The following is a 25,918-nucleotide window of genomic DNA, read 5'->3' as shown; positions in this document are numbered from 1 at the left end:
CCGGGCTGAGGGACCCCCTCCAGTGCATGAATTTTCATGCACCAGGCCTCAAGTATTAAGTAAATATTTTAGCTAGAAACAGTTTTTAGCAAAAAGGAAGTGAGCTTATTGCTCGGTGAAACTAATGTTAGCTTGACTGATAATGGAAAGAAAACAGAAATGTTTAAATATTTTTGCTTCTGTTTTCTCCATCTAAAAAATATTGTCTTCAAATTGCAAAGGTTTAAATAAAAGTCATTTTAAAAAGTAACCATTGTTTTAGGGAAAAAAACGGGGTTTGGAGATTATAAGAGTGTGCCTTACTGCTCTAAAATGATTCCTAGCCAGTTTGGCTCAGTGGATAGAGCATCGATCGGCCTGTGGACTGAAGGATTCCAGGTTCGATTCTGGTCAAGGGCATATACTCAATTGCAAACTCAATCCCTGGCCCTGGCCCTGGTCAGGGTGCATGCAGGAGGCAACCAATCAATGTGTCTCTATCAGCTCTCTGTCTCTTCCCTGCCCTTCCACTATCTCTAAAAATCAATGGAAAAATGTCTTATAGTGAGGATAACAAAACAAAAATAAATAAATAAAGGAATCTTAAAAAAATAAAATAAAATGAGGCTTGAAAAATAATTGCTCTTAATAATAAACTAGAGGCCCAGTGCACAAAATTTGTGCATGGGGATGGGGAGTGTCCCTCAGCCCAGCCTGCACCCTCTGCAATCTGGGACCCTTCGAGGGATGTCTGAGGGCAGTCGGACATCCCTCTCACAATCCAGGACTGCTGGCTTCCAACCACTTGACTGCCTGCCTATCTGATTGCCCCTAACTGCTTCTGCCTGCCAGCCTGATCACCCCCTAACCACTCCCCTGCCAGCCTGATCCATACTTAACTTCTCCTCTGTTGGCCCATTGCCCCAACTGCCCTCCCCTGCTGGCCCGGTCACCCCTAATTTCCCTCCCCTGCAGGTCTGGTCACCCCCAACTGCCCTCCCCTGCAGGTCTGGTTTCCCCCAACTGCCCTCCCCTGTTGGCCTGGTCACTCTCAACTGGCCTCCCCTGCAGGCCTGGTTTCCCCAACAGCCCTCCCCTGCAGGCATGGTCCCTCCCAACTGCCCTCCCCTGCAGGCCTGGTTGCCCCCAACTGCCTTCCCCTGCAGGCCTTGTCCCCCCCAACTGCCCTCCCCTGCAGGCCTGATTCTCCCCAACTTCCCTCCCATGATGGCCTGTTCACCCACAGCTGCCCTCCCCTGCAGGCCATCTTGTGGAGGCCATCTTGTGTCCACATGGGGGTGGCCATCTTGTGTGTTGGAGTGATGGTCAATTTGCATATTACCTCTTTATTATATAGGACTAGTGTTCCCGTTGCAGGAAAAACCCTGCAATAGGGTTTCCTGCTGCACTTTACCCCGCCCTGCCTGCTCTCCTCCCTTGTCCCCCACCCCGCCTTCTCCGCCAGCCCCTCTGCTTTTCTCCCTTCTCTGCCAGACCGCCCGCTCTTCTTCCTTCTCCCCTGGCCCCGCCTCTGCTCCTCCCTTCTCCCCCGCCCCGCCTTCTCCGCCAGCCCCCCTGCTTTTCTCCCTTCTCCGCCAGACCGCCCGCTCTTCTTCCTTCTCCCCTGGCCCCGCCTCTGCTCCTCCCTTCTCCCCCGCCCCGCCTTCTCCGCCAGCCCCCCTGCTTTTCTCCCTTCTCCGCCAGACCGCCCACTCTTCTTCCTTCTCCCCTGGCCCCGCCTCTGCTCCTCCCTTCTCCCCCGCCCTGCCTTCTCCGCCAGCCCGCCTGCTTTTCCCTTCTCCCCCGGCCCCGCCTGCGCTCCTCCCTTCTCCCCTGCCCCGCCTTCTCTGCCAGCCCACCTGCTTTACTCCCTTCTCCCCCAGCCCCGCCTCCGCTCCTCCCTTCTCCTCCCCCCGGCTTGCTTGCTTCTCCGCAGCTTTGCTCCCTTCTGTAGCTCTTGGCTTCTTTCTACGCTGTCTTGATATGAAAATTAGCCACCATCTTTGTTGGGGTAATTTGCATACTTGTCCTGATTGGTTGGTGGGTGTGGCTTGGGCATAGTGAAAGTGCAGTCAATTTGCATATTTGTCTATTATTAGGTAGGATAAGCAAGTGGATATGATCATACATTGTAATTTAGAAATACTAGAGAAATACTTGGGAAGAGAATTCAAGTATAAGAAAACTTTGGTGAATGTCCTAATTTATAAAAGAAAGCAAAAATATTTTGATAATCAGAGTTTAATATACTAAAATTAATATCTACATGAACTGTAGAATATAGTATTACACATATGGTTTAGGGAACTTTAAATAGACAATAGGACTTTCTAAACAGAAAATGCTGCCAAAGTAAGTCTTATATAAATTTTTAGGTTGTTATAGTGTCATAAATATACGTATTGTATATTGATTTTTATATAAGGTTTTACAAATTTTCTTATGAAATCCTTTTGGAAAGACATTGAAAAGTCTAGATAGATTGATGTCAGTCAAAAATTTTGACAAAAGGTCTCCTAAGAACAGAAGATAGTGAACGCTCTGGTCTCAGATGGTTTTTTTAAAGTTCAAAATATGTTAAAGTCTCATTATTCTCTTTAAAAGTTATAACACATGAGTTTATTTCAAATAATTTACCAGCTAAATTTCTTAGTTGTTTTTTCCCCCTCACCTCAAATCTTCAAGCAAAATTGGTATACCTCAGACATGGCTCAGATATGTTCTGTAGCTTTGAATATTTCCTTGTATCCACAATTTACCACCAGGTCTTTTGTTACCCTCAGTTTGTGAAGTGTGTAACTAGAGGAATACTCAAACCACAATGATAAATATCCTACAAGGAACTACTCTATGGTCACCCAGAAGATTCTATTCTTGGGTCTAATATTTTAAAATGTTTATCAATACATGAAGAAAAATGAAGAAAATATGCCTATCAAAAATTTTTAAATAACATAAAGCTAGGGGAGAAAGTTTATATTGTGTTATATAATCAAGATCCAAGGTGTTAATATTTACTGAATAATAAGCCTGAAAGTTGAAATTTCACAGAGATAAAATATAGGTTTAAAATCAATTACAGGATGTCTAGATGAATGGGACCTAGGATGACAGCTGTTTAAGGCTGTAGAGATGAAGTGAGATTTGGTACGAGCATAGCACAGAGCATATGTGCTCTAAATTTTTCTAATGGAATCTTGGTCTCTATGTCAGAAGCATTTCGCTAAGATCAAGAGAGATAGACCTTATCTCTCTCCTAGTCAGATCATATCTGCAATAATGTGTCAGTTCTGAGTATCAGACTTTGAGCAGAAACATTGAAACATAAAAGGAAGACAGAGAAGAGAGCTGAGATGATGAACAGCTTAGAAATTATACTAGATGATAAACAACTTAAGTAAAAGAAGGTGTTTCAGAGCAAGTAATAGATGGTGTGAAATATTGGAAGGTTGTTATGTAGAGGAGGTGGGTGCTGGTGGTTCAGTGAAGTCAGAAAACAAGTGTAGTGACAGTAAAGTGGAGAGAAATGATTGGTCAGATGGTGGGATGCTGGTGTTTAAGATATTAGAGGTGGTGTGTGTTTGTGTCTAGTCAATAGTTACTTATATTGGTTGTAGCCAGAATGGAAGTAAAGATCATCTTTGTGGAAATCAAAATGATCTTTTTAATGCAGGAGGATAGTTTGGGATCATTGTGAGGGAGGAGTCGAAGACCTGGTGAATAAAGAGTGACCAGGAGGTCAGCAGATGATGGCAGAAAAGGGCTAATAAATTGTGGCACGGGAAAGAGGGAGATTAGGCACTTACCTAAAAAAAAAAAAAAAAAAAAAAAAAAAAAAAAAAAAAAAAAAAAAAAAAAAAAGAAGAGGTAATTCAAAGCTCAGAGAATGCCAACATCCCCTTTGGATCCTGTAGTTTGGAACGTGGGCAAATGAGAAGAGGCAGTCATTTGATTATATCATCTGTCACATGTTGAGTTCAATGCACTCACCTTTCAAACCAGCATGGATGCTCCAAGTACATGCCTCAAGGTGTGCAAAAGAGACTGTGCCACAGACATGTCAGGTATGGTTGGCATCCGTGTTGTCAAGTTTCTCACTGCTTGACTTCTGTCAAACCTACCTGCCGTTAAACTTGATGTTCTTTTTTCCCCATTCTTTTTAATACCTATTTATCAAAAAACAAATCACTGCATGTGCTAAGCTCTAGCCAAGGGTCCTCAAACTTTTTAAACAGGGAGCCAGTTCACTGTCCCTCAGACCATTGGAGGGCCAGACTATAGTTTAAAAAAAACTATGAACAAATTCCTATGCACACTGCACATATCTTATTTTGAAGTAAAAAAATAAAACGGCAAAAACACCTGCATGTGGCTCGCAGGCCGTAGTTTGAGGACGCCTGAAGAGTAACTCAAGGGGAAATAAATAATAAAGGAAACAAAAATACAAAGGAGAAAATGTATACAATATGAGCCCCTGGCCAGAAAAAACTCATATTCTAGTGTGAAAGGCAGATTTTAAAAGAATCTTAGCATGATGATATGTTTCATTAGAAGTATGCACTGAGTGTTACAGGAGATAAAATGACTGCCCAATGAGCCCTAACATGGGGAGGGTGCTGAGAGCTGTTAGGGTACGATTCACCTAGTTGGATACCTAGGAATTGAGCATTAGAGGGAATTAAGTAGTTGGGGAAAGATAAATAGACATCAAAGAATGCTTCCACATCAATCACATACATGCACTTAAAGCAATCAGTCAGAGAGAGAAGCAAAATAAAACCAGAGAGAGAGAGAGAGAGAGAGAGAGAGAGAGAGAGAGAGAGAGAGAGAGCCAATTTAAGACCTGGAGCTGGGAGAGGTTAGAAAAGGCCAGATTATTGCAGATAATTGAGAGATCATCAAAAGTTTGTCCTGGATATTTGGATACAGCCTACTCATTCTTCATGTTTCTTCTAGGTTCTCCTTTTGGGTCTTCACAGTCTAATTCAGACTAAATTTTGATTCATTAGCCACTTTTAACTTCAAATCTCACTCTTCATTTATTGTACATTTTGGCCAAACCCCTCTCACCCTCCCACCCCTAGTCTCTCTAGTAATTATTTGGCAGGGGGAGGGGCATGAGAGACAGAGTCAGGAGGCCAATGGAGAATAGTCTTCTCTCATATGTCCTTACAAAGAACAAATCTGTATTTCACATAGTTCATAAGAGTATTCAATGTCTCTTTAAAGAAAGAACGACCTCCCTTAAGTTTTATGCATATAAAATAATGCTTAAAAACACAAATGATTAAAGATTTGCCAATTAATAATGAAAAACTCACAGGCCCTGTTAGGAAATGCTTATTAACAGTTGCTCAATAGTATCAAACTCTCATTATCCTAATAGGTAAACAATACTATTCTGTGATGGGGGAAGGCAATTTTATAAGATTCCTTCATGATTAATTATAAGCAAAGGGCAGTGAATAGGCCGTCCCATTTGTTTTCAGGGGAAAAAAGGGGTAAGACACCAAAATTTCTGGAAATATTTAAATGCTCTAAGATGGATTTGATTTTCATAGTTATGTTGATTCCTCATTTTAAAAAATATATATTTTAATTGATTTCAGAGAGGAAAGGAGAGGAAGAGAGAGATAGAAACATCAATGATGAGAGAATCATTGATTGGCTGCTTCCTGCATGCCTCCCTCTGGGGAGCAAGCCCGCGTCAGGGCATGTGCCCTGACCGGGAACCGAATGTGACCTCCTGGTTCAAAGGTGGACTCTCAACCACTGAGCCATGCTGGCCAGGCTGTTTTGTCACTTTAAAAAAAAAAAATTTTATCGATTTTTTACAGAGAGGAAGGGAGAGGAATAGAGAGTTAGAAACATCGATGAGAGAGAAACATCGATCAACTGCCTCCTGCACACATCCTGCTGGGGATGTGCCTGCAACCAAGGTACATGCCCTTGGCTGGAATCAAACCTGAGGCCTTTCAGTTCACAGGCCGACGCTCTATCCACTGAGCCATGCTGTCTAGGCTGATTTGTCACTTTTAATTTTATGTTTGATTTTTCCTTCATAGAGGTTATAATATCACATTTAACAACTTATATCAGCACTGGGTATCTCTTGGTGTTATGTTTTGTAAATATTTTCTAATTTATTTGAAAAATAGACACCTTCAGTAGTTACTAGTAATAGTATGGATAGCAATTCTGGCAAGAGTTAACTGTAAGACTACAATAGCTCTTACCAAACATTTCTATAATTCCTGTTTCAATCTACATAGGAGGAAGATAATAATATGATTACTTTAAAAAAAGAAAGCTTTAGTATAGATATGAATTCACAAAGTCAATTTTCAAGGTATGTCATGATAATGAGTAACAATGCACATGTATACATCTATAATTTTGTATAGATTCTTGGTCAATGTAATGTTTATAAATGATGCTACTTTCTCCCATTTTTTTTTTATTACTGAATTCCCATAGACACAAATGTTCACACAGATGGCTATTTTCTTTTTTTTATAACTATGACACCACACTCATCTGATAGGTAAGATCAAATTGATATTTCTCCATCTGAATAAACAGAATGCAAAAACTTGACATATTCAGAAAATGTATTATTCAGTTTGCCCTCCCAATCTTAAGCCCTTAGATCTTTACCTCCTCAGAAAGAAATAAGGGCCAGTGATTTTCTGAGGTCTGACACTAACAGCCTTGCCTCTGTCGAAACTTCTCTTTTTTTAATCTTCTCTTTCACACCTAAATAAGCTGAAAAGGCAATTGAAGCATACAATCAGGTAAGACTTCATTCTCAATGGCAAAATTGCCAGGGAAATGAAAAAAGAAGCCTTTTGCTTAATAAATAACCCAGCAAACCAGCCATCTACTACACCAGTGGAGGCAGCGGAACTGATGATTTTCTCCATATTCTTGATGGTTGGCGTCGGTGATTCTAATGATTACTGTGTAATGTCTTTTCAGATTTCAAACCTTTACATATATGACACGGTGCTTCTGCTTGCTAATGCTTTCCATAAGAAGCTGGAGGACCGGAAGTGGCACAGCATGGCGAGTCTGTCATGTATCAGGAAGAGCTCCAAACCCTGGCAGGGGGGGCGGTCCATGCTGGAAACCATCAAGAAGGTAACCTCTGACTAGCATTTCACTCCTGATTTTCCATAAAGAGGATACAATGGATCATATTTTGAAGAGATATCTTTTAGAAGGATCCCCGCCCCCCAATATTGCTGCCAGTTCAAAGCACAACACCATGTAATGGAGAAATGAAATGTTAAAAATAAAAGGACAGAAATTTACACACATAACAAAACAGGGGCCCTTTATTTATTTGCAAGGGAATTTTACTTAGGTAAAAAGTTAGTGGTTGAAATATTTTAAATTGCTTTGGTTATATTATTAGGGTTAGAGGTGCTTAAATTGGTTTGGTGCCTGTCACAAAATACAAAAAGCTTTTTTCTTTACACTGAAAAAAAAAAAAAGAAGAAGAGCTATAGAGTTAGCTGTTTCTACCATTTAGCTGATACATGGTGAGACATTGGATGGTCTTTATGTTATAATGAAGGTGTAGTTCATAAACAGTTAATATTTTGCAGCATTTGGGAACTATTTGATACTTGATGGCATTCTTCTTCTTCTTCACTGTCAGTGTAGTGTTGAGCCTGGCTGTGACCTCTTTCACCTTAGCTACCTATTCCATTCCAGGGAGGCAGTTTATGCTGTTCAGCTTCTCTCGGTGGTATAAGCATTCTGCAGTTTATTAGCCTCTTTGTCATGTCATCCTTGCTGGCATTTTCCATTTGTCTCGCACAGCTTCTTGGATTTAAAATGAAATGATTAATAAAACAAACAAATTTCTCCTGAACCCTTTACAGAAAGGAGACAGACATTTGAATGTTTATGTTCTTTATTTTACCAATCCTTTTTCTTTCGGCATATGTTTGCCGTTCTCTCCTGAAGCAAAAAGAGAAATAGCTAGTCAAATGAAACATGAATGCATTTAGAAAATCCAAGGAAAAGTCTCAAAATTTAGCATTAGAAATGAACTAGAAATACAAAAACCAAGAAATGGAAGAAAGAAACGTTTCAAGTGGAAACTAGCCTATACCTTTATCTTAGTAGTGCTTCCTTTTATAAAAAATATTTTTTATTTTATTATTTTTTAAAAATTTTATTGATTTGAGAGAGAGAGGAAGGGAGGAAGGGATAGAGAGGGAGAAACATCCATGTGAGAATGAAACATCTATTGGCTGCCGTCTGCACACCCCCTACAGGCATGTGTCCCAACCGGGAATTGAACCAGTGATCTCTTGGGTTCATGGATCGATGCTCAACCATTGAGCCACACCAGCCAGGCATGTACTGCTTCCTTTTTGCAAAATAATCACTTTCATGGGAATTTGGGTTCTTATCAACAGAAGTATTTGAAAATTAAATGTGTTGAATATATTGGCAGAGAAATATTTTTCAACTGGAAATAGATAAGTCAAATTTAAACTCAAGGTGTTGCCAGAATCTCTCTATGTGGAGAATAGGCAGGTATGGATCCAAGGGAGATTGCTGAACATGATTCTGAACCTACTAATTTATTAATTCATAGTTTGGCTAAAATGCAGAACTTGAATATATTCATTTCCCTGAAGCTGTCTCATAAAGACAGAATAATAGTTCAGGATGTTGCTTAGGCAACTCTTATGTAGTGAGAGTATCAGTAAGAGGGAAACGAAGACACCACTAAATGTAGCTTTTTCTCCTGGAGCAATTCAATATGTAAAATGTTGCTGTAATAAAGTTTATAATCAAAACAATGATATAATAACTATGAAACTCTATTTTGGAGTAATATTTGCATATTTGTCCCTGTAAGCTCTTAGTGACACTTTTTAAAGCAATATATCTATTCTATGTATTTAGAAACTAAGTTTAAATTATATACATGATTGCAAATTTTCAATTTCTTATTTTTTCTTTCATGTTTTAAGATAACCTTAAAATTTTGATTCCCCCCCACCCAGTCTCACTGCTTTCCTTCATATGAGTATTTTGGTTATCTCATTCAGATATCGAGGCTGATAATACTCCACACAAAGAGAATTTGAGAGAAAATGTTGTACTCACACAGGAGCTCCTGGAGAGAGCAGAGTGCGCCCCAGCAGGTTCAGTCTGGCTTGGGCCAAGCAGAGGGAATGGGCTGGGCCTTTGTAGTGGTTAGGGGTTGGAGCTGGAAATAGTTCCCATTTACTTGGTCTGGAGATTTGTGTGGCTTAAAATTCCCATGGGTGTGAAAGAGGGAGATGCAGGATGGCCAGATATATGTATTGATTTCAGAGAGGAAGGGAAAGGGAAAGAGACATAGAAACATCAATGATGAGAGAGAATCATTGATTGGCTGCCCCCTGCACACCGCCCCACTGGGGATGGAGCCTGCAACCTGGACATGTACCCTGGCTGGGAATCAAACCATCATGACCTCCTGGTTTATAGGTAGATTCTCAACCATGAAGCCATGCTGGCCAGGCAGGATGGACTTTTTTTTTTGTAATTCTTTATTGTTAAAAGTATTTACATGAGTCTCTTTTTTCCCCCCATTGACCAGTTCCCCACCACCCCCACCCTCCAGCACAAGCCCTCACCCCCCTGCTGTCTGTGTCCATTGGTTATGCTTATATGCATGCATACAAGTCCTTTGGTTGATCTCTTATCCCCTCACCCCCTGCCTTCCCTCATAGGTTGTACAGTCTGTTTAATGATTCTATGTCTCTGGTTCTGTTTTTGTTGATCAGTTTATGTTGTTCATTATATTCCACAAATGAGTGAGATCATGTGATATTTATCTTTCTCTGACTGGCTTATTTCACTTAGCATAATGCTCTCTAGTTAGGATGGACTTTTTTTAATCAGCCTGTCCATGAGTGGATCAAAAGGGGAAAGGGAGGGCAAAGCGTAAAGAGAAGTCAACACCAAACATCACCAATGTGGTCAGGCTCTTTATTGCACTGGGAATATTCTAGTGATAAAATTCTTAATTACATTCAAGTAACCACTGAATGCCTACCTTAGGGCATGCCCTATACACTGTACAAAGCCTGTGTTCTGCTGCAAGGAGACAAAGAAGCTAAAGAACAAATCTGGCCTTGAATTATTTATATTCTAATTAGGAAGATGAGACAAAAGACTTAAAAAGCACTGCGGTTGACATAAGCACTATAAATGTCCAACAGAGGGGGAGGTGGTGAAGCTTTATAATTTCTTTTTTGTGTTGAAACTTTATAACTTATCTTTTGAATTGATAGAATAGGTGCTTCCATAGTTCTCTTCTTTCTTTCAAAACTTAGAGGCTAATTCTCAAGTGTTTATTTCTTCCAGGTAGCATCAGTACTGCCCAAGCCATTGATATTTATTTGGATTTTATAGAATATTTTTGAGAGAACTAATAATTTTTAAACTATTGAATATTCCCATCCATGAACATAGCATATATCTATATAGTCATCTTTGTAGCCCTCAGTAAAGATTTATAGTTTCTTCATACATATTTCATTGTATTTACTCATACACTTTTACAGAGTTTTTGTGTATATTAGTCGGTGTGTGAGCATGTGTGTGTGCACACTATCATGAAATATTTTATTGTAATATTTTAATTAGTGATTGTAGGTACATAGGAAGTTATTGATGTTTGATATATTTTTGAATGACCTCATTAATTCTGGAACTTAAATCTTGATACTCTTTCTTTGTAGTTTATTCTCTTTCCTTGTTCATATAGATATTGATATCATCTTCAAATAAAATTACCACTTAATTATAATACTTTATATTGTTGTAAACTATAAAAAACTTCTCTTGGGATATCCTGCCAGGTACACTCTAGAGCCCTGTGTGCTTTGGAGGTGATCACCTTTCATCCCTCCAAGTGAGGATGTCAGGCAATCTGCATCTCAAAGACACAGAGGTGAGGACTCTACCTCCACAGGAGAGCCTCAACCAGTGCTGACCTGGCCTGGAGCTGACCTGTAAACCCTGCCACATAGGACACATTATTTTAGAGCTCTCCTCTAATGCATTCTTTCCTATTTCTCCTGAATTTGATGTTAGTTCACCACTGACATATGATACTCCTAACTCTTGGTAGAGGGAACCCCGAGCAGTGGTATTAGGGACACACCCTTGAGGCAAAGGCTTCACCTGGCTGGGATCTGCAGGTAGATTTTTAGTAGGGGCCAGCAAGGCCACAAAACTTGTGATTTGTAGAACAGATATAAATATGTCAACATGCAAAGAAAATTTTCAGAAATGTCTCCATCTTTTTATTGACCCTCTGGCTAAAGAAGAAGAATGCATTTCCATAGATGTTGTTGAACCTCTGTACAAGTAACTACTTGAGAATTTTAATATTATTGAGTATCCATTTTTAAATGTAGGCTATAAAGTCATTTAACAGAAATCTCTACAGACAGTTCATCTGCTACCCACAGGAAGTTATCCCAACTTTTAAAAATGCTGTCAATGAGATCTTCTTTGATATTGAACCTGACTGAGTCTTAGAAGATCTGATTCAAGTAGGACCATTCAATGTGTTGAAGACTAAGAATATGAGAAACCTGAATCTGGAAGTCATTGACCAGCTCATCACCATCAGTGGCATAGTGATCAGGATGTCCCAGCTGATTTCAGAGAGGCATGGAGCCTTCTTCTAGTGCTAGGTGTGCACCCACACTGCCCTGGTAGAAATGGACCGTGGCTGAGTCACCGGATCCTGCCTGTGTGAATGCTGCTGTACCACCTACAACATGGCACAGACCTACAGCTGCTTCGTGATCCCTGGTAAGCAAAACCTCAAACTTTGAGTCTCCTGAAAATGCGCCTGCAGGACAGATGATCACACTGCCATCCTTTCGCTCACAGTTATCTTATTGACAAGGTTCAACTTGGAGACAGAGTGAACGTTACGGGCATCTATTGAGCTGTTGCTATTGAGGCAGTCCCAGGGTGAGTAATGTGGTCTTCTACAAAACCCACATTGATGTAATTATTGCAGAATGGATATAAAACATCTGTATGAAGAAGTAGAACAGAAACTTTTTCAGAGCAGTATGTGGAATTGCTTAGGGAACTTTCCAGAAAACCAGACATTTATGAGAGACTTGCTTAAGCTTTGGCTCTAAGCATTTAAGAACATGAAGATTTATAAAAGGGAATCTTGCTTCAGCTTTTCCAGGAAACAAGGAAATATTTTAGTCACACAAAGAGGGGAAGACTTTGTGCTGACATCAATATCCTGGTATGCGGTGACCCTCGGACCTGCAAGTCTCAGCTGCCCCAGTATATGTACAATCTGCTCCCCTGGGACCAGGACACATCTGAGAAGTGCTCCAGTGCAGTCGACCTAAGCATATATGTAGAAAATGATCCCAAGAAGAGGCAGCTGGTCCTGGAGATTGGTGTCTTTGTCTTGAATGACAGTGGCATCTGCAGTATTGATAAGTTTGAGAAGAGGAAAGTGCAAGATTAGTATTGCATGAAGTCATGGAAAAGCTGACTCTCTTCATTGCAAAGACTTAGATTATTTATCAGCTCCATGAACTCACCTGCATCTAGGCAGTAGCAAATCCTACTGAGTCTCAATGGAATCCAAACAACAACAACAGAAAAACTACCATAGAAAATATCCAGCTATGTATCAGATGTCCTCTTAAAAGGCCTGAGCACAAGCACTGGCCAGAGTGACTCAATGGTTAGAGCATCGGAAGGGTCATGGGTTTGATTCCTGGTCAAGGGCACATACCTGGGTAGCAGGTTTGATCCCTAGCCCCAGTTGGGACACATGCGAGAGGCAACCAATTGATGTGTCTCTCTCACATAGATGTTTCTCTTTCTCCCTTCTCCTTCCTTTCCTGCCTTCTTTAAAAATCAATAGAAAAAATATTTTCAAGTGAGGATTAACAAAAAGCAGGGCCTTAGCACAGTCTCACTTGTTTGCAGACACTCACCCTAAGTGCCAGAGAAGGGATACCATCTCAAAACAAGTGTCAGGAACATACAGGGAAGAACCAAATTGTCTGGCTTTAGGGCGAGGGCTAGATGGGCAGCTCTCTTGGGAACTAAAGTGCTGTCAGGCACTATTGTTCTTTTGTTGTGCTCTTTCCCCCCAACATAGCTTGCAGGCATAGTTGGGTGCTAACTCTGAGTCTCCATCAACCTAGCTAACTGCTCTTACTCCATGGTGGTGATTTTTTTAGACCTCACTTTACCTAATTCATCTTCCCAGCCCAAACCTCTTTCAGAGGCTAACCCAGACAAGTGGCTGGCCTGGCATCATGCTATGGACTTTCCTAAAACCCACTGATACGGAATTTTTGGACTGGAACCCAGATTCTTTGTCCGCTGGAGTTGAAGAATGAATCTACAACTGAGGGTAGTATAGCAAAGGTAGAGATTTATTGAAGAACAAGTACAGACTCCCATGTGGGGAGAGGGAAAGAGTCCCACAGAATGGACTCCCACATGGGGAGGACGAAAAGGGTCCCACCAACTTCCTGTTTCCATGGTTTATAAAGGCTGTAGTTCCTGTGTCCTGATACCCCCTCTGATTGGTCAATATTCCCTTTTGAATTGGTTACTATTAGTGACTCCTGAACTCAAAGGTTAAACACCACAAGGGACATGTGATGCCCTCCTCCCTCATTGTTCTTTTCTTTCTGGGCTTTCTTCCTTCTTTATTTTGTAAATATAGACCTTTTCTGGCTACTTCTAGTTCCCTTGTCTTATGGAAATATACCTGTTGCTGCTTCCTTGTGTTATGGAGATATATCTGTTGCTGCTCCCTCATCTTATAGAAATGTAACTGCACCTGGCTTCCTTGTGTTATGGAAATGTACCTTCTCCCCATCTGTAGCCCTATGTTTATTTTCCATGGACCCCAATTCTAAAAATTTCCTAAACCTGCCTATGTCCCCCTAATTCTTGTTTCACCATCAAAGGTCCACAAACCCCAAACAAGTAGCAGCCGATCTCCTCGTGCCCTGTGCCTCTTGCCAAGTGACTCCAGTCCCAGCCCTAGTGGCAGCCAGCCTCCATGCACAGCATAGCCACTCCCAGGCTCCACCAAGCCCAGTGCAGGCAGTTACAAACCACAGATCACTTTGTACCTCTGATCAGGTGGCCCAGGGCTGGACAGTAGTCAGGGGCTGAGCTTGGCCCACATCAGAGCTTCTCCCAAGAGACCCCAGAACCAACACTCCTGGTGACTGGCTTCAGACGTCACCAAAGTACCACTTAATTAGTCACAAAGAGCATACCCAAATGGTTTTGGACTTGGCAGATACCAACGTCCTGCTGAAGTGAATCCTGCTCCATGGGGTCAGTTCCTGCACAGCTTGTCCATTTAAAACACAGGCAGTCCTCATAGCCAGTCAGCCCAAAGGTCAATCCCACCCACTGATGTACCAATAGCAGTCAAGGATCAACTGCAACAGTAGAGCATACTCAATCCACACAAGAGACATCACTGGAGCACCCTGCTCAGGTGGATGGAGAGACTGTGCCATTAGGCCACACAGGATACCTACTATATAAGGCCACTCTGCCAAGACCAGGAGACATTGCTGATGTACCTAATACATAGAAAAAAACACAGGGAAGCAGCCAAAATAAGGAGACCCAGAAACATATCCCAAAGAAAATAGCAGGTCAAAACTCCTGAAAAAGAACTAAACAAAATGAAGCCTAATCATCTACTGGATGCAGAATTCAAAACACTGGTTGTAAGGATGCTCAATGAACTTAGGAGAAGAGGTGATCTCAGTGGGAACAAAGAGATAGGAAACAATGGTATAGGAAACATAAAATAGAACTACTCAGAAATGAAGATTATAATAACAGAAATGAAGAATACATTAGATGGAATCAACATCAGATTAGATGAAGCAGAGGATTGAATTACTGATTTGGAGACAAGATAGCAGAAAATACCCAATTGGAACAGCAAAAAGGAAAAATAATTTAAAAATGAGGATAGTTTAAGGGACCTTTGGGACATCATCAAGCATAGCATCCTTTGCATAACCATGGTACTAGAAGGAGAAAAGAGGGAGTAAGAAAAACTATCATAGAAAATATGATTAAAAACCTATCTGAAGAAATGACTGAAAACTTCCCTAACCTGGTGAAAGAAATAAACACAAAAACAGGAAGTGCAGGCAGTCCCAAACAATATGAACCCAAAGATGCCCACATCGAGAAACATCATAATAAAAAAGCCAAAAGAGAGAATCCTAAAAGCAGCAAGAGAAAAACCCTTAGTTACCTGCAGTGGAGCTCTCATTAAGACTGTCAGCTGATTTCTCACAAGAAACATTTCAGGCCAGAAGGGATTGGCATAAAATATTTAAAGTGATAAAGCGCAAAGATCTACAGCCAAAATTACTCTACCCAGCAAAGCTATCATTTACATTCAAAGAAAAGATAAAGAGCTTTACAGACAAAAGAAAACTGAAGGAGTTCATTACCACCAAACTAGTAGTACAAGAAATGTTAAAAGGACTTCTCTAAGAATAAGAAAAATAATAAAATAGCAGAAAAAATTCTCACTGACATTGGCAGACAATAAAAGCAGTGGATCAACAAACACTAAAGTTAGTACAATGGTTAAAAGGCAAGGGTATGAAGATCATTTGTAATTACAATAAGTTGAAGGATACACACACACACAGAAAGTAAAAAAATAATGACAAAAATACATAAATGTGGAGGCAGTGAGTAAAAATGGCAATGCAGTAATGATTTTAGAATGTATTCAAACTTAAGCAACTATAAACTTAAAATAGACTGCTATACACACAGTTTGGTATATATGGAGCACACAAAAAAATTTTGAGAGAGGGAAATTCATTCAAGAAATAAAGAGAAAAGAGTCCAAACACAACAGTATAGAAATCCAACATACAATAGAAGAGAGCAAAAGAATAAGAAAGGAACAGAGAACAACTACAAAAACAATCAGAAAATAATAAAATGGCAGTACATACTTACTTAATACTTACTTTAAATGTAAATAAATTAACTATCCCAATCAAAAGGCGAATGAATAAAGAAGAAGTGATACATACATACAATGGAGTATTACTCGGCCATAAGAAAGTAAAATCTTATCATTTGCAACAACATGGGTGAACCTAGAAAGTATTATGCTAAGTGAAATAAGTCAGACAGAGAAAGACAAAAAAAACATATGATTTCATGTACATGTGGAACATAAAAAAGAAAATAAGTGAACGAACAAAATAGAAATGAATTCATAGATACCGAGAACAAACTGATGATTGCCAGATGTGAATGGATTTGTGGGACTGGATGAATGAGGTGAGGGATTAAGAAATACAAGTTGGCAGTTGCAGAACAGTCATGGGGATGTAAAGTACAACATAGGGAATAAGCCTATATAATAAAAGCCTAATATGCAAATCGGCTGAATGGCAGAACGACCAGTCACTATGACATCCACTGACCACCAGCGGGCAGTCACTCAACACAGGAGCCGCCCCCAGCCTGCAGGCCCCAGGCCAGCCAAGGTGGGTACCAGTGGAGGGGGGGCGGGGCCTGGCTGCCCCACCTGTCGCCCTACAGATCAGCCCTGATAGCTGGCCAGTCCTAGGAACCTCACCCATGCACGAATTTCATGCGTTGGGCCTCTACTATTGTAATAACTATATATGGTGTCAGCTGCAAGCAAGATTTATTGGGGGATCACTTCCTGAGTTACAGAAGTATCTAACCACTCTGCTGTATACCTGAAATTAATATAACATTGAATGTCAACTGCAGTTGAAAATTAAAAATAAAACAAACAAAAAAATAAAATATTCAGCTACCTTACGTGTTATTTTAAGTGAATTTTGATTTGATCTCATACTGGACCGTCAGTTTGAAGCTTGTGGCAGGCACCTGGCTCACTGCCTTGTGACTGTATTACAAGGCAAGGAGCAGGTGGAGGAGGCATTCATGGACATGGCAGTGCTGGGGACTGCATGGCTTACACGCACAGCACGGCCATGGGCCATGCCTCTGCTGAGCCAGGAAGCCAGCAGCTCTCATGGAAGCTTATGTGCACATCCTCAGTAGTAGCTGAAAAATGGTGCCTGCATTTACTTGAGAGCTGGAATTATTAATCGCCTTCGCAGAAGCCCACGCTAAAGGGTGGTTTTCAAAGCGGAAGCACCTCTGAGAAGCTCTCTCAGAGTCTGTCTGCTACTGACCCCTGAGCCGGCCTGTCTATTCTGACCACAGGAATGAGGGTTGCCTCTCCTAGATGGAAAGGAGACTTAGCTGAGACATTGAAACAACGTATTTTATCTAAGGGTAAAACAGCAGCTCTGAAATACTCACAGCGTTAAAGATATCTGAGGACAACCTGGCATAGCAATTGCCAAAGGTACGTTTGAGGAAGCAGTGTGTGCCCTGGCCGATGATGGCTTTTTGACAGTGACCGAAAAACGGTTCCATTGCTCTGAAGCTCTGAAGCTGAGTGCTGTGTTCTGCTCATCTGCACTTGGCATTGCACTGCTGCCATGTAAGTGCAACATTCGGGCCAATCAGCTCCTGCCATTGCCACCATTAGAAAAAATTCTTAAAATCATTATTTGGCTCCATACAAATTTCTAAACTGGGTTCAATTTTCTTAGTGAAGTATTTCACCCCTCCCCCCATTTTAAATAAAAATACTGTGCTAGGTAACAACATATACAGTAGAGATAATTTTCTTAAAGTGCCCTTTTGGGAGGTGAGGGCATCAGGGTTTATAATGTACATACAGATAGCAGGATGTCAGTCTTTTTTGAAGATGGCAGTGTGGCCATGTTTTTCGTGTTAGACCTCCTAATGGCAATCACTCATGTGCTTGGGGTTTGTAATATAAGATAAGCCCTGCCAGAGCACTCAAATATAATCCCTTCAAGAAGTTTGTTTGCATGCCTACCATAAGATTAGAAATGAGTGACTGGAAATTATTAGTTTCTAGGTTAACTTTGCCACGTTATCCTAATATGTAAAAGCTTTTCCTAAATGAATGATAGAGAAAATTTATTTGTTGCCTCTATAACTTGTTTCTTGAGCCCATTTCTTGAGTGTAAGAAAATAATACACTCACAATATGTGATTACATATAAAAGCAGTGACATTTTCTGTGGAGTCTACATTAGTAAGCCATTTGCTTCTACCTCTGTGATTTTCTAAATAAACTTTCTCTTATAGTTTGAAAGCAAATAAAAACTTTTCTTGACTAAGTGCTTTAGCTTCCACTTTGAAACTTGTACAATTTTAGTTTAATAAAAATGCCACAGATGTTTTGTTATTAAGTATACTAAGGGTATTATTTGAAAAGGTATTTTTTAAAAATTCTGTAAAGAATGTATTCTATTTTTGTTTTACTGTATTTTATACTTTTTTTTTTTTTTTTTTTTTTTTTTGCTTATTAGCAGCCTGTACAATTTTAGAGTAGCAAGGTAAAATACAGTTACTCTTACTTATTTTCCCCACTTATAAGGCAGCGAAAACCAAGACTCAGAAAACTTAAATGACTTGTTAAGGGTTGGTTATACAGCACATTTGTTTTAAATGCCAAGTGTTTTGGATTCCAATTCCGTGTTCTGTGTACCATACCATTTACCCTTTTTATTGTTCATGGCAGAAGTAAACATGTCACTACTGTCAAAATCATTTGGTTAAAGAAAACACACACATACACCAACAAATCAGGGGCATATACACCAATGTTAATATTATATAAACAATGTCTTTGTTTTAATATGGCCTTTTCAAATGCTCTGAAGTTGGAGTGTACATTGATGAGGCAGCAAGAGGACTATTTCAAAGGCACAGACTACATTTTGAAAAGCTTTTGTGGAAAAAGTTTATTTGCACATATATGCATATTTGGTTTATTAATTATGAGAAGCTGCATTTAATTGTAATATGCATTTTAGTAAGGAGTTTTCATATATAATTTAAATTTGATGATGTTGCATACCCTACAATAAGCATTTAAGTCTTTGAAATTAAGTAAGTAAAACAAATAAAAGGTGAACTTCTCTGGAAGAGAGAAGGAGGGGATCTCCATTATTACCACCGTAATTTATTTTCAAAGCCACAATTTGAAAACCACTTCCCTGGGGCATTTCAAAATCAGCTTCATCTGTGTAGATCAGCCATCTTTCTTACAGATTGTGGAATGGCATTACACCCATGCAACACGAGCAGCTTATCTTTATTTGTAGACTTGTCCTATGATTAAATGACAATCATTTTCTATTTTTTCTTACTGTTAATATTGAAATATTTTCCAAGAGTATGCTTTGTTCATTCGTGCATTCATCACTCTTTTAGCACATATTTATCAAATGCCTAGCCTGTGGAACATATTATTCAAATTCTTGTATGTAATTACCTGAAAAGGAATTTAGAGCCTAGTATTAGCTAAGTATACAAAAAGCAATACTCTAAGGAGAGACAACAAAAGCCCCAAATGTGCTAAAAATACGATTCTGTGGAATCATAGAAAAGGCCATGGTGCAGTGTGCACATGCTCAGGGCCCTGCTTCATGGCTGAGGCACTCTTGCTCAGGACAGCACACAGCTGATCCTCCCGCCAACCTCCCCATCCCCCACCCTCATCCCCTTGTCCAGGAACTGTCCTGTCCAGGGCAGAAGGGAGCTCTCCACTTCCTTTCCAGAAAAGCATGCACCCAATGACTGGTCATTGCAGAGCCAGAAAGATCAGAGCCCCTTGCCTCCATTTGTGATCACTCCAAAAAGTTATTGTAAAGTAACTAGAGACTGGCCCATGGGATCACCTGAGCTGCTGCTGTGTTTGCATTGCATTTTCCCCTCTCCCTCTCTCCTACCCTTCTTTTCTCACTCTCCTGCAGATACTTTTCTAGGAGGGCTACAGGTAACTCTCCTGCACACAAATCTCCATTTCAGAGCTGTTTCCTGGGGAACCTGATCCCAAAGAGAGAAATTAGATTTGAAGCTGATATCTACATGGAGCTGATAGCATCTCAATACAAATTTGAAAATTAACAGTTTTGAGATTGGTAAAGCTATGGAGAACATACTTCAGGTGGTGGGGGCACACCAGCTGACATATCTACTGGGATAAAATATGTGGACAATGAGAAAGATGGATTAAAATACTAGAGTACACAAAGTACATGGAGAAAATAGTTTGAACTGGAAAGAAATTGAGGAAAGGAATTTATTTTCTAGGTAAGTGAATGACTAAAAATTTTCTGAGCATGGGTCTGACATAATCAGAGCTGAGTTTTAGAAAGAATATGCTTATATTTTTTTATTCTATGATTCAAACAAAAACTAAAAAAAAATTACATTTAAAATAATGTCGTTACATATAAAACCAGTGACATTTTCTGTGTATTCTGCACTAGCAAGCCAATCAAGATTTGATGGCTCCTTCAATAAAAAAACAAAAAAAATAAAAAACAATTTGCTTGACCCTTAAATCCACATTGGCTTGAATAATCAATTTCTGTTAAATCCCTTGCAGTAATTATTTTCAATGCTGAATGTGGGAAAATATAATATAACAATATTTGTGGCAGGATCTCAAGTCTCTTAATACCAATTCAATTTCCCATATTTAAACATTTTGATAAATATATCTAAAAGATATCTTGCTCCCATTTGACCCAGTGATCCCACTTCTAGGAATATATCCCAAGAACCTAGAAACATGAATCAGAAAGGACATATGCACCCCTATGTTCATAGCAGCACAATTCACCATAGCTAAGATTTGGAAACAGCCTAAGTGCCCATCAGCAGATGAGTGGATTAAAAAACTGTGGTATATCTACACAATGGAATACTATGCTGCGGTAAAAAAGAAGGAGTTCTTACCATTTGAAACAACATGGATAGAGCTAGAGAACATTATGCTAAGTGAAATAAGCCAGGCAGAGAAAGATAAATATCACATGATCTCACTCATTTATGGGATATAATGAACAACATAAACTGATGAACAAAAACAGATCCAGAGGCAGAGAAACATTGATCAGAACCTCAAACCTCAGGGAAGGTAGGGGAGGGTGGGGGTAAGGGGGAGAGACCAACCAAAGGACTTGTATGCATGCATATAAGCCTAATCAATGGACACAGACACCAGCAGGGTGAGGGCATGAATAGGGAGTTGGGGGGTAATGGGGGAATAAGGACACATATGTAATACCACAATCAATCAATCAATCAATCAATCAATCAATAAAAGATATCTTGGTACATGTTGATATCTGAAAGAGTATTCTTTAAAATGGCAAAATATTAAAATTACTCCTTATATGGCAATCTATTCATTCAAAAAATATTTATTGAATACTACCATATGGTGTACTGTGAGATCACAGAATAAGGACTAAAAATAGAAATATCAAAAATAATTACAAGTGTGATCAGTCCTCCGAAAGGGGAAACACCAACTGTTCTGGAAATATGTGACTGGAGAACCTACTTTAGGTGTAAGAGTGACAGATGAGTGGAAACATTTAAGATGAGTAGTCATTAATGAGGGAAAGAAAGAGGAGCATTCTAGAAATGGGGGAGGAAGAATGTTTCATGTAGGGCATTAGAATGTTAGCAGGCTCTCAGTAAAGGGAGCTTGTCACATTTAAACATCTAAAATAAGACCAGATGCCTGGCTGGTGTGGCTCAGTGGTTGAGTGTTGACCTATGAACTGGAGGTCACAGTTCCATCCTGGTCAGGGCACATGCCCAGGTTGCGGGCTCCATCCCCAGTATGGGGGTGTGCAGGAGACAGCTGATCAACCATTCTCTCTTATCATTGATCTCTCTCTCTCTCTCTCTCTCTCTCTCTCTCTCTCTCTCTCTCTCCTTTTCTCTCTGAAATAAATAAAAATATATAAAAAATAAAATAAGACCAGATGGCTAGAATAGAGACAGAAGAGGGCCATGGTTCCACATTAGGTCCAAGAAGTAGGCAGGGTAAATATCACAATATCACGACAGGTTTCTTTTAACCATGTTAAAAGGTCTTAAACTTTGAAGGGTAAGGTTAAGCCACAGAGGTATTTTAAACAAAATCAGATTACTCAGTGGCTGCCAAGTAGAGAATCCATTCTGTAGCTGCTATTGGACCAGATGGACTGGATGAGAAAACACCAATTTGAGAAGCTGATGCTCCAGTTCAGAGGAAGCACAGGCAATTATGTGGGTCTTGGAGATGGATGAAAGAAGATATCTTAAAGAGATATTTAGGTTATTAAAATAAGATCTGGCAATTTAACATGAATGTGTGGGAAGAAGAATAACTTGGACAAAAATAACTCTGGAAAGTTGGGGGTTTTGCTGTTGTTTTTACATCTGTATACTTGAGGAATGGAAACCTATTACTTTGCTTTTTATATAAATCAATAGGTACCATTTAGAATTCATACACCTGAAGGAGAGAGAGAATTTTGGAAAACATAACCTGACTTGCCAGAAACAGTATTGACTTGAAATATAAGTTAGCCTCTTTACAAAATGTGCACAAATAAACTTGTTGTCACAAATGTCTTTAAAAAATCAGCCTGCCTTTGAAATATTTCTCTTGTGGACTCATCAATGTACACTCCAACTTCAAGGGCATTTGAATCATAAAGTGGGTAAAACGGTATAGTTTAATTTAAGCTAACTCAACACATACTTGTAGCAATCCACCATGATATATATATACGTTATGTTGGACACTCAGTTTACATAATTTAGAGGAAAAAAGTATGAGGCACATAATGAAGGTTTTATTTCGGGTTGCTCAAGTAGCTATTTGTCTGGGCCTTGATTTCTTCTTTCCTAAGATGTAAATAGCATGATCAGTAAGCTAGTAACCTCCCATTTTTAGTTAGCCTCCAGTCTCTATTATGAATGAATATTTGAGTGTATAGGTATATATGTAAATATATAGCTACTAGAGGCCCAGTGTATGAAATTCGTGCACAGGGTGGTGGGGGGGCTGTCCCTCAGCCCAGGCTGCACCCTCTCCAATCTGGGACCCCTCGAGGGATGTCCTACAGGGATCAGGCCTAAACGGGCAGTCGGACATCCCTCTCACAATCCAGGACTGCTGGCTCCCAACTGTTCGCCTGCCTGCCTTCCTGATTGCCCATAAATCGCTTCTGCCTGCCAGCCTGATCACACCCTAACCACTCCCCTGCCAGCCTGATTGATGCCTAACTGCTCCACTGCCAATCTGTTTGCCCCTAACTGCCCTCCCCTACAGGCCTGGTCACCCTTAACTTCCCTCCCCTGCAGGCCTGGTCACCCCTAACTGACTTTCCCTACAGGCCTGGTCTCCCCAACTGCTCTCTCCTGCAGGCCTGGGTCACCCCCAACTGCCCTTCCCTGCAGGCCCGGTCACCCCCAACTTCCCTCCCCTGCTGGCCTGATCGCCCACAAATGCCCTTTCTTGCAGGCCTGGTCCCTCTCAACTGCTCTCCCCTGCTGGTCATCTTGTGGTAGCCATCTTGTGTCTGCATGGGAGCAGCCATCTTTGACCACATGGGGGCAGCCATCTTGTGTGTTGGAGTGATGGTCAATCTGCATATCACTCTTTTATTAGATAGGATAGAGGCCTGGTGCACGGGTGGAAGCCAGCTGGTTTGCCCTGAAGGGTGTCCTGGATCAGGGTGGGGGTTCCCTTGGGGCGTGGGGCACCCTGGGCAAGGGGCCTGTGGTGGTTTGCAGGCTGGCCATGCCCCTCGGTGACCCAAGTCGAGACCCTGGTATCTGGGGTTTATTTATCTTCTATAATTAAAACTTTGTAGCCTGGAGCGAAGCCAAGCCTCCTGCTCACTCCATGGCTGCTGCCATTTCTGTTGGAATTTATTTATCTTCTATAATTGAAACTTTGTATCCTTGAGTGGAAGCCTGGGCCACCCAGGGTGTGTGGAAAGCTTGGCTTCCTCCATTGCCAGGGAAACCCAAGCCTTCCTCCTGCTCTCTGTGGTGGCAGCCATCTTGGTTGGGGTTAATTTGCATACTCACTCCTGATTGGCTGGTGGGTGTGGCTGGTGGGTGAGTGATGGTTAATTTGCATATTACTCTTTTATTAGGTAGGATATATCTATAGCTATATCGATATATATATATATATATATATATATATATAGATATATATATATATCTATATATGCACATATACACATATATAAATACTATAAGACCGATGCATGAAGATTCGTGTTAGAATGGGCTTTCCTTTCCCTGGCTGCCAGCACCGCCTTTCCACTCCGGTCCAGCCCCTTTCCGCTCAGGCCCTGGAGCTGCCTCTTTCTGCTCCGGGTGCCGCCTCTTTCCACACATGTCCCACCTTCCCACGCTGCCCAGAGGCCCTGAGAGACCAGGGGTGGGGCAGAACGTCCCCATGGCGATGGCACAAGCGTCCCACCCCCATCACTTGGCTCCTGTGTATGCAAATCAACTGCCATCTTTGTTGGGTTAATTTGCATATCACTCCTGATTGGCTGGTGGCGTAGCAGAGGTATGGTCAATTTACATGTTTGTCTATTATTAGGTAAGATTATATGGCAACTCAAATTCCGCTAACCATTTCACATAAATTATGTTTTGTTTTCAATTTTTGTTATTTTTCATCTTTTATCTTAGTATTTATCTACCCATTATATTTATTTTCTGAGTAGGAAATGTAGTATTTCCCTTCTGTGGGTATTTCTCTAATGAAATTAACTTATGAAACATGAGGGTATCAGGACATGACACTGAGTCTGGCATCTCTCAATGTGTTCACAGCCTTGCTGGGCTCATGATTATTTAACAGGGTGTCCTTGGTTACCAAGCATGTCTGTAGGTTGCAAGGAGCCTAGGAATATGTATAAAGAAATGAGATGAGTATAAAATATTTGATGTTCCATATGATCTACCAAAAGAATCTGTGTTACTTTGCAGACTCAAGTATAGACGAAAATTCTTCAGCTGCATAAACAGAATGAAATAAATTTTTAGTAATATTTTTTCTTCTTGTTTCCAATGTATCCTATTTGTTGAGGAACAAAATTTTTCCTTTTCAGAAACTGATTATCCAATGGTAAATTATTCCAACCTTGATTCTACACTTTTAATTTTTCTTCTCTTATGCTTTCCATATTTGATGCTCACTGGGGAGAGGGTAGGATGCAATCCAAACCAATTTTACTTGGATTTTAGTGGTTTTCTCTGGTAGCAAATTTTACTCTCAATTTAAAGGACATTTAGAAATCATTTGTATGTGTTATTCATACTATCAATGCCCCATTAGCTTATTTTGTGTAGAATCTGCTATATCATCAAGAGATAAAAACCATAACTGCATGCACGAAGACAATGACTGTTCTTTGCCACTGTTCTGTTTACAAGGCTGATATGAGGATAAATGGAAAAAAAAAGAAGGTGAGGAGCATGGGAATATTCTTGAGCAATCAAAAACCAGAATTTAAGTGTGGTCAGATAACAAAGGGCTTCAGTTGAAGGGTTTATTTGCTTGAAATACTGACCTCTCAAGCATCCCTTCTACCTTCATGAGAAGGTTTTACTGGTAAAACATGCTAACAGTTCATTAAGAATCCTATATAATAAAACCCTAATATGCAAATAGACCAAACGGGGGATCAACCAGTTGTTATGACTCGCACTGACCACCAGGGTCAGACACTCAACACAGGAGCTGCCCCCTGGTGGTCAGTGCGCTCCCACGGGGTAGTGCCGCTCAGCCAGAAGCCGGGCTCACAGCTGGCAAGTGCGGCAGCGGTGGCGGGAGCCTCTCCTGCCTCTGTAGCAGTACTAAGGATCCCTCAGGGGATGTCCAACTGTGGGGAGTAGGCCTAAGCTGGCAAGAAGGCACCCCCCGAGGAGTCTCAGA

At 40.5% G+C, this 25,918-nt stretch overlaps 1 protein-coding gene across 2 annotated transcripts in view; it reads left to right on the top strand.

The window, feature by feature from the left end:
- Positions 1–25,918, top strand: part of GRID2 (glutamate ionotropic receptor delta type subunit 2) — a gene marked incomplete at its 3' end in the record, with an annotated part of 1,404,804 nt that overhangs the window by 811,102 nt on the left and 567,784 nt on the right. For both annotated transcript variants that reach the window (XM_079766351.1, XM_079766350.1), the window contains one exon: positions 6,958–7,119. In XM_079766351.1, coding sequence (XP_079622477.1) covers positions 6,958–7,119 — 162 coding nt within the window. The remainder of the gene's footprint in view (positions 1–6,957; positions 7,120–25,918) is intronic.

Source organism: Cnephaeus nilssonii (assembly GCF_951640355.1).
Source record: "Cnephaeus nilssonii genome assembly, chromosome: 1".
Classification (NCBI taxonomy): Eukaryota; Metazoa; Chordata; class Mammalia; order Chiroptera; family Vespertilionidae; genus Cnephaeus; species Cnephaeus nilssonii.
The sequence above is the reverse complement of the archived record's forward strand: the minus strand, read 5'-3'. Positions and strand labels throughout refer to the sequence as shown.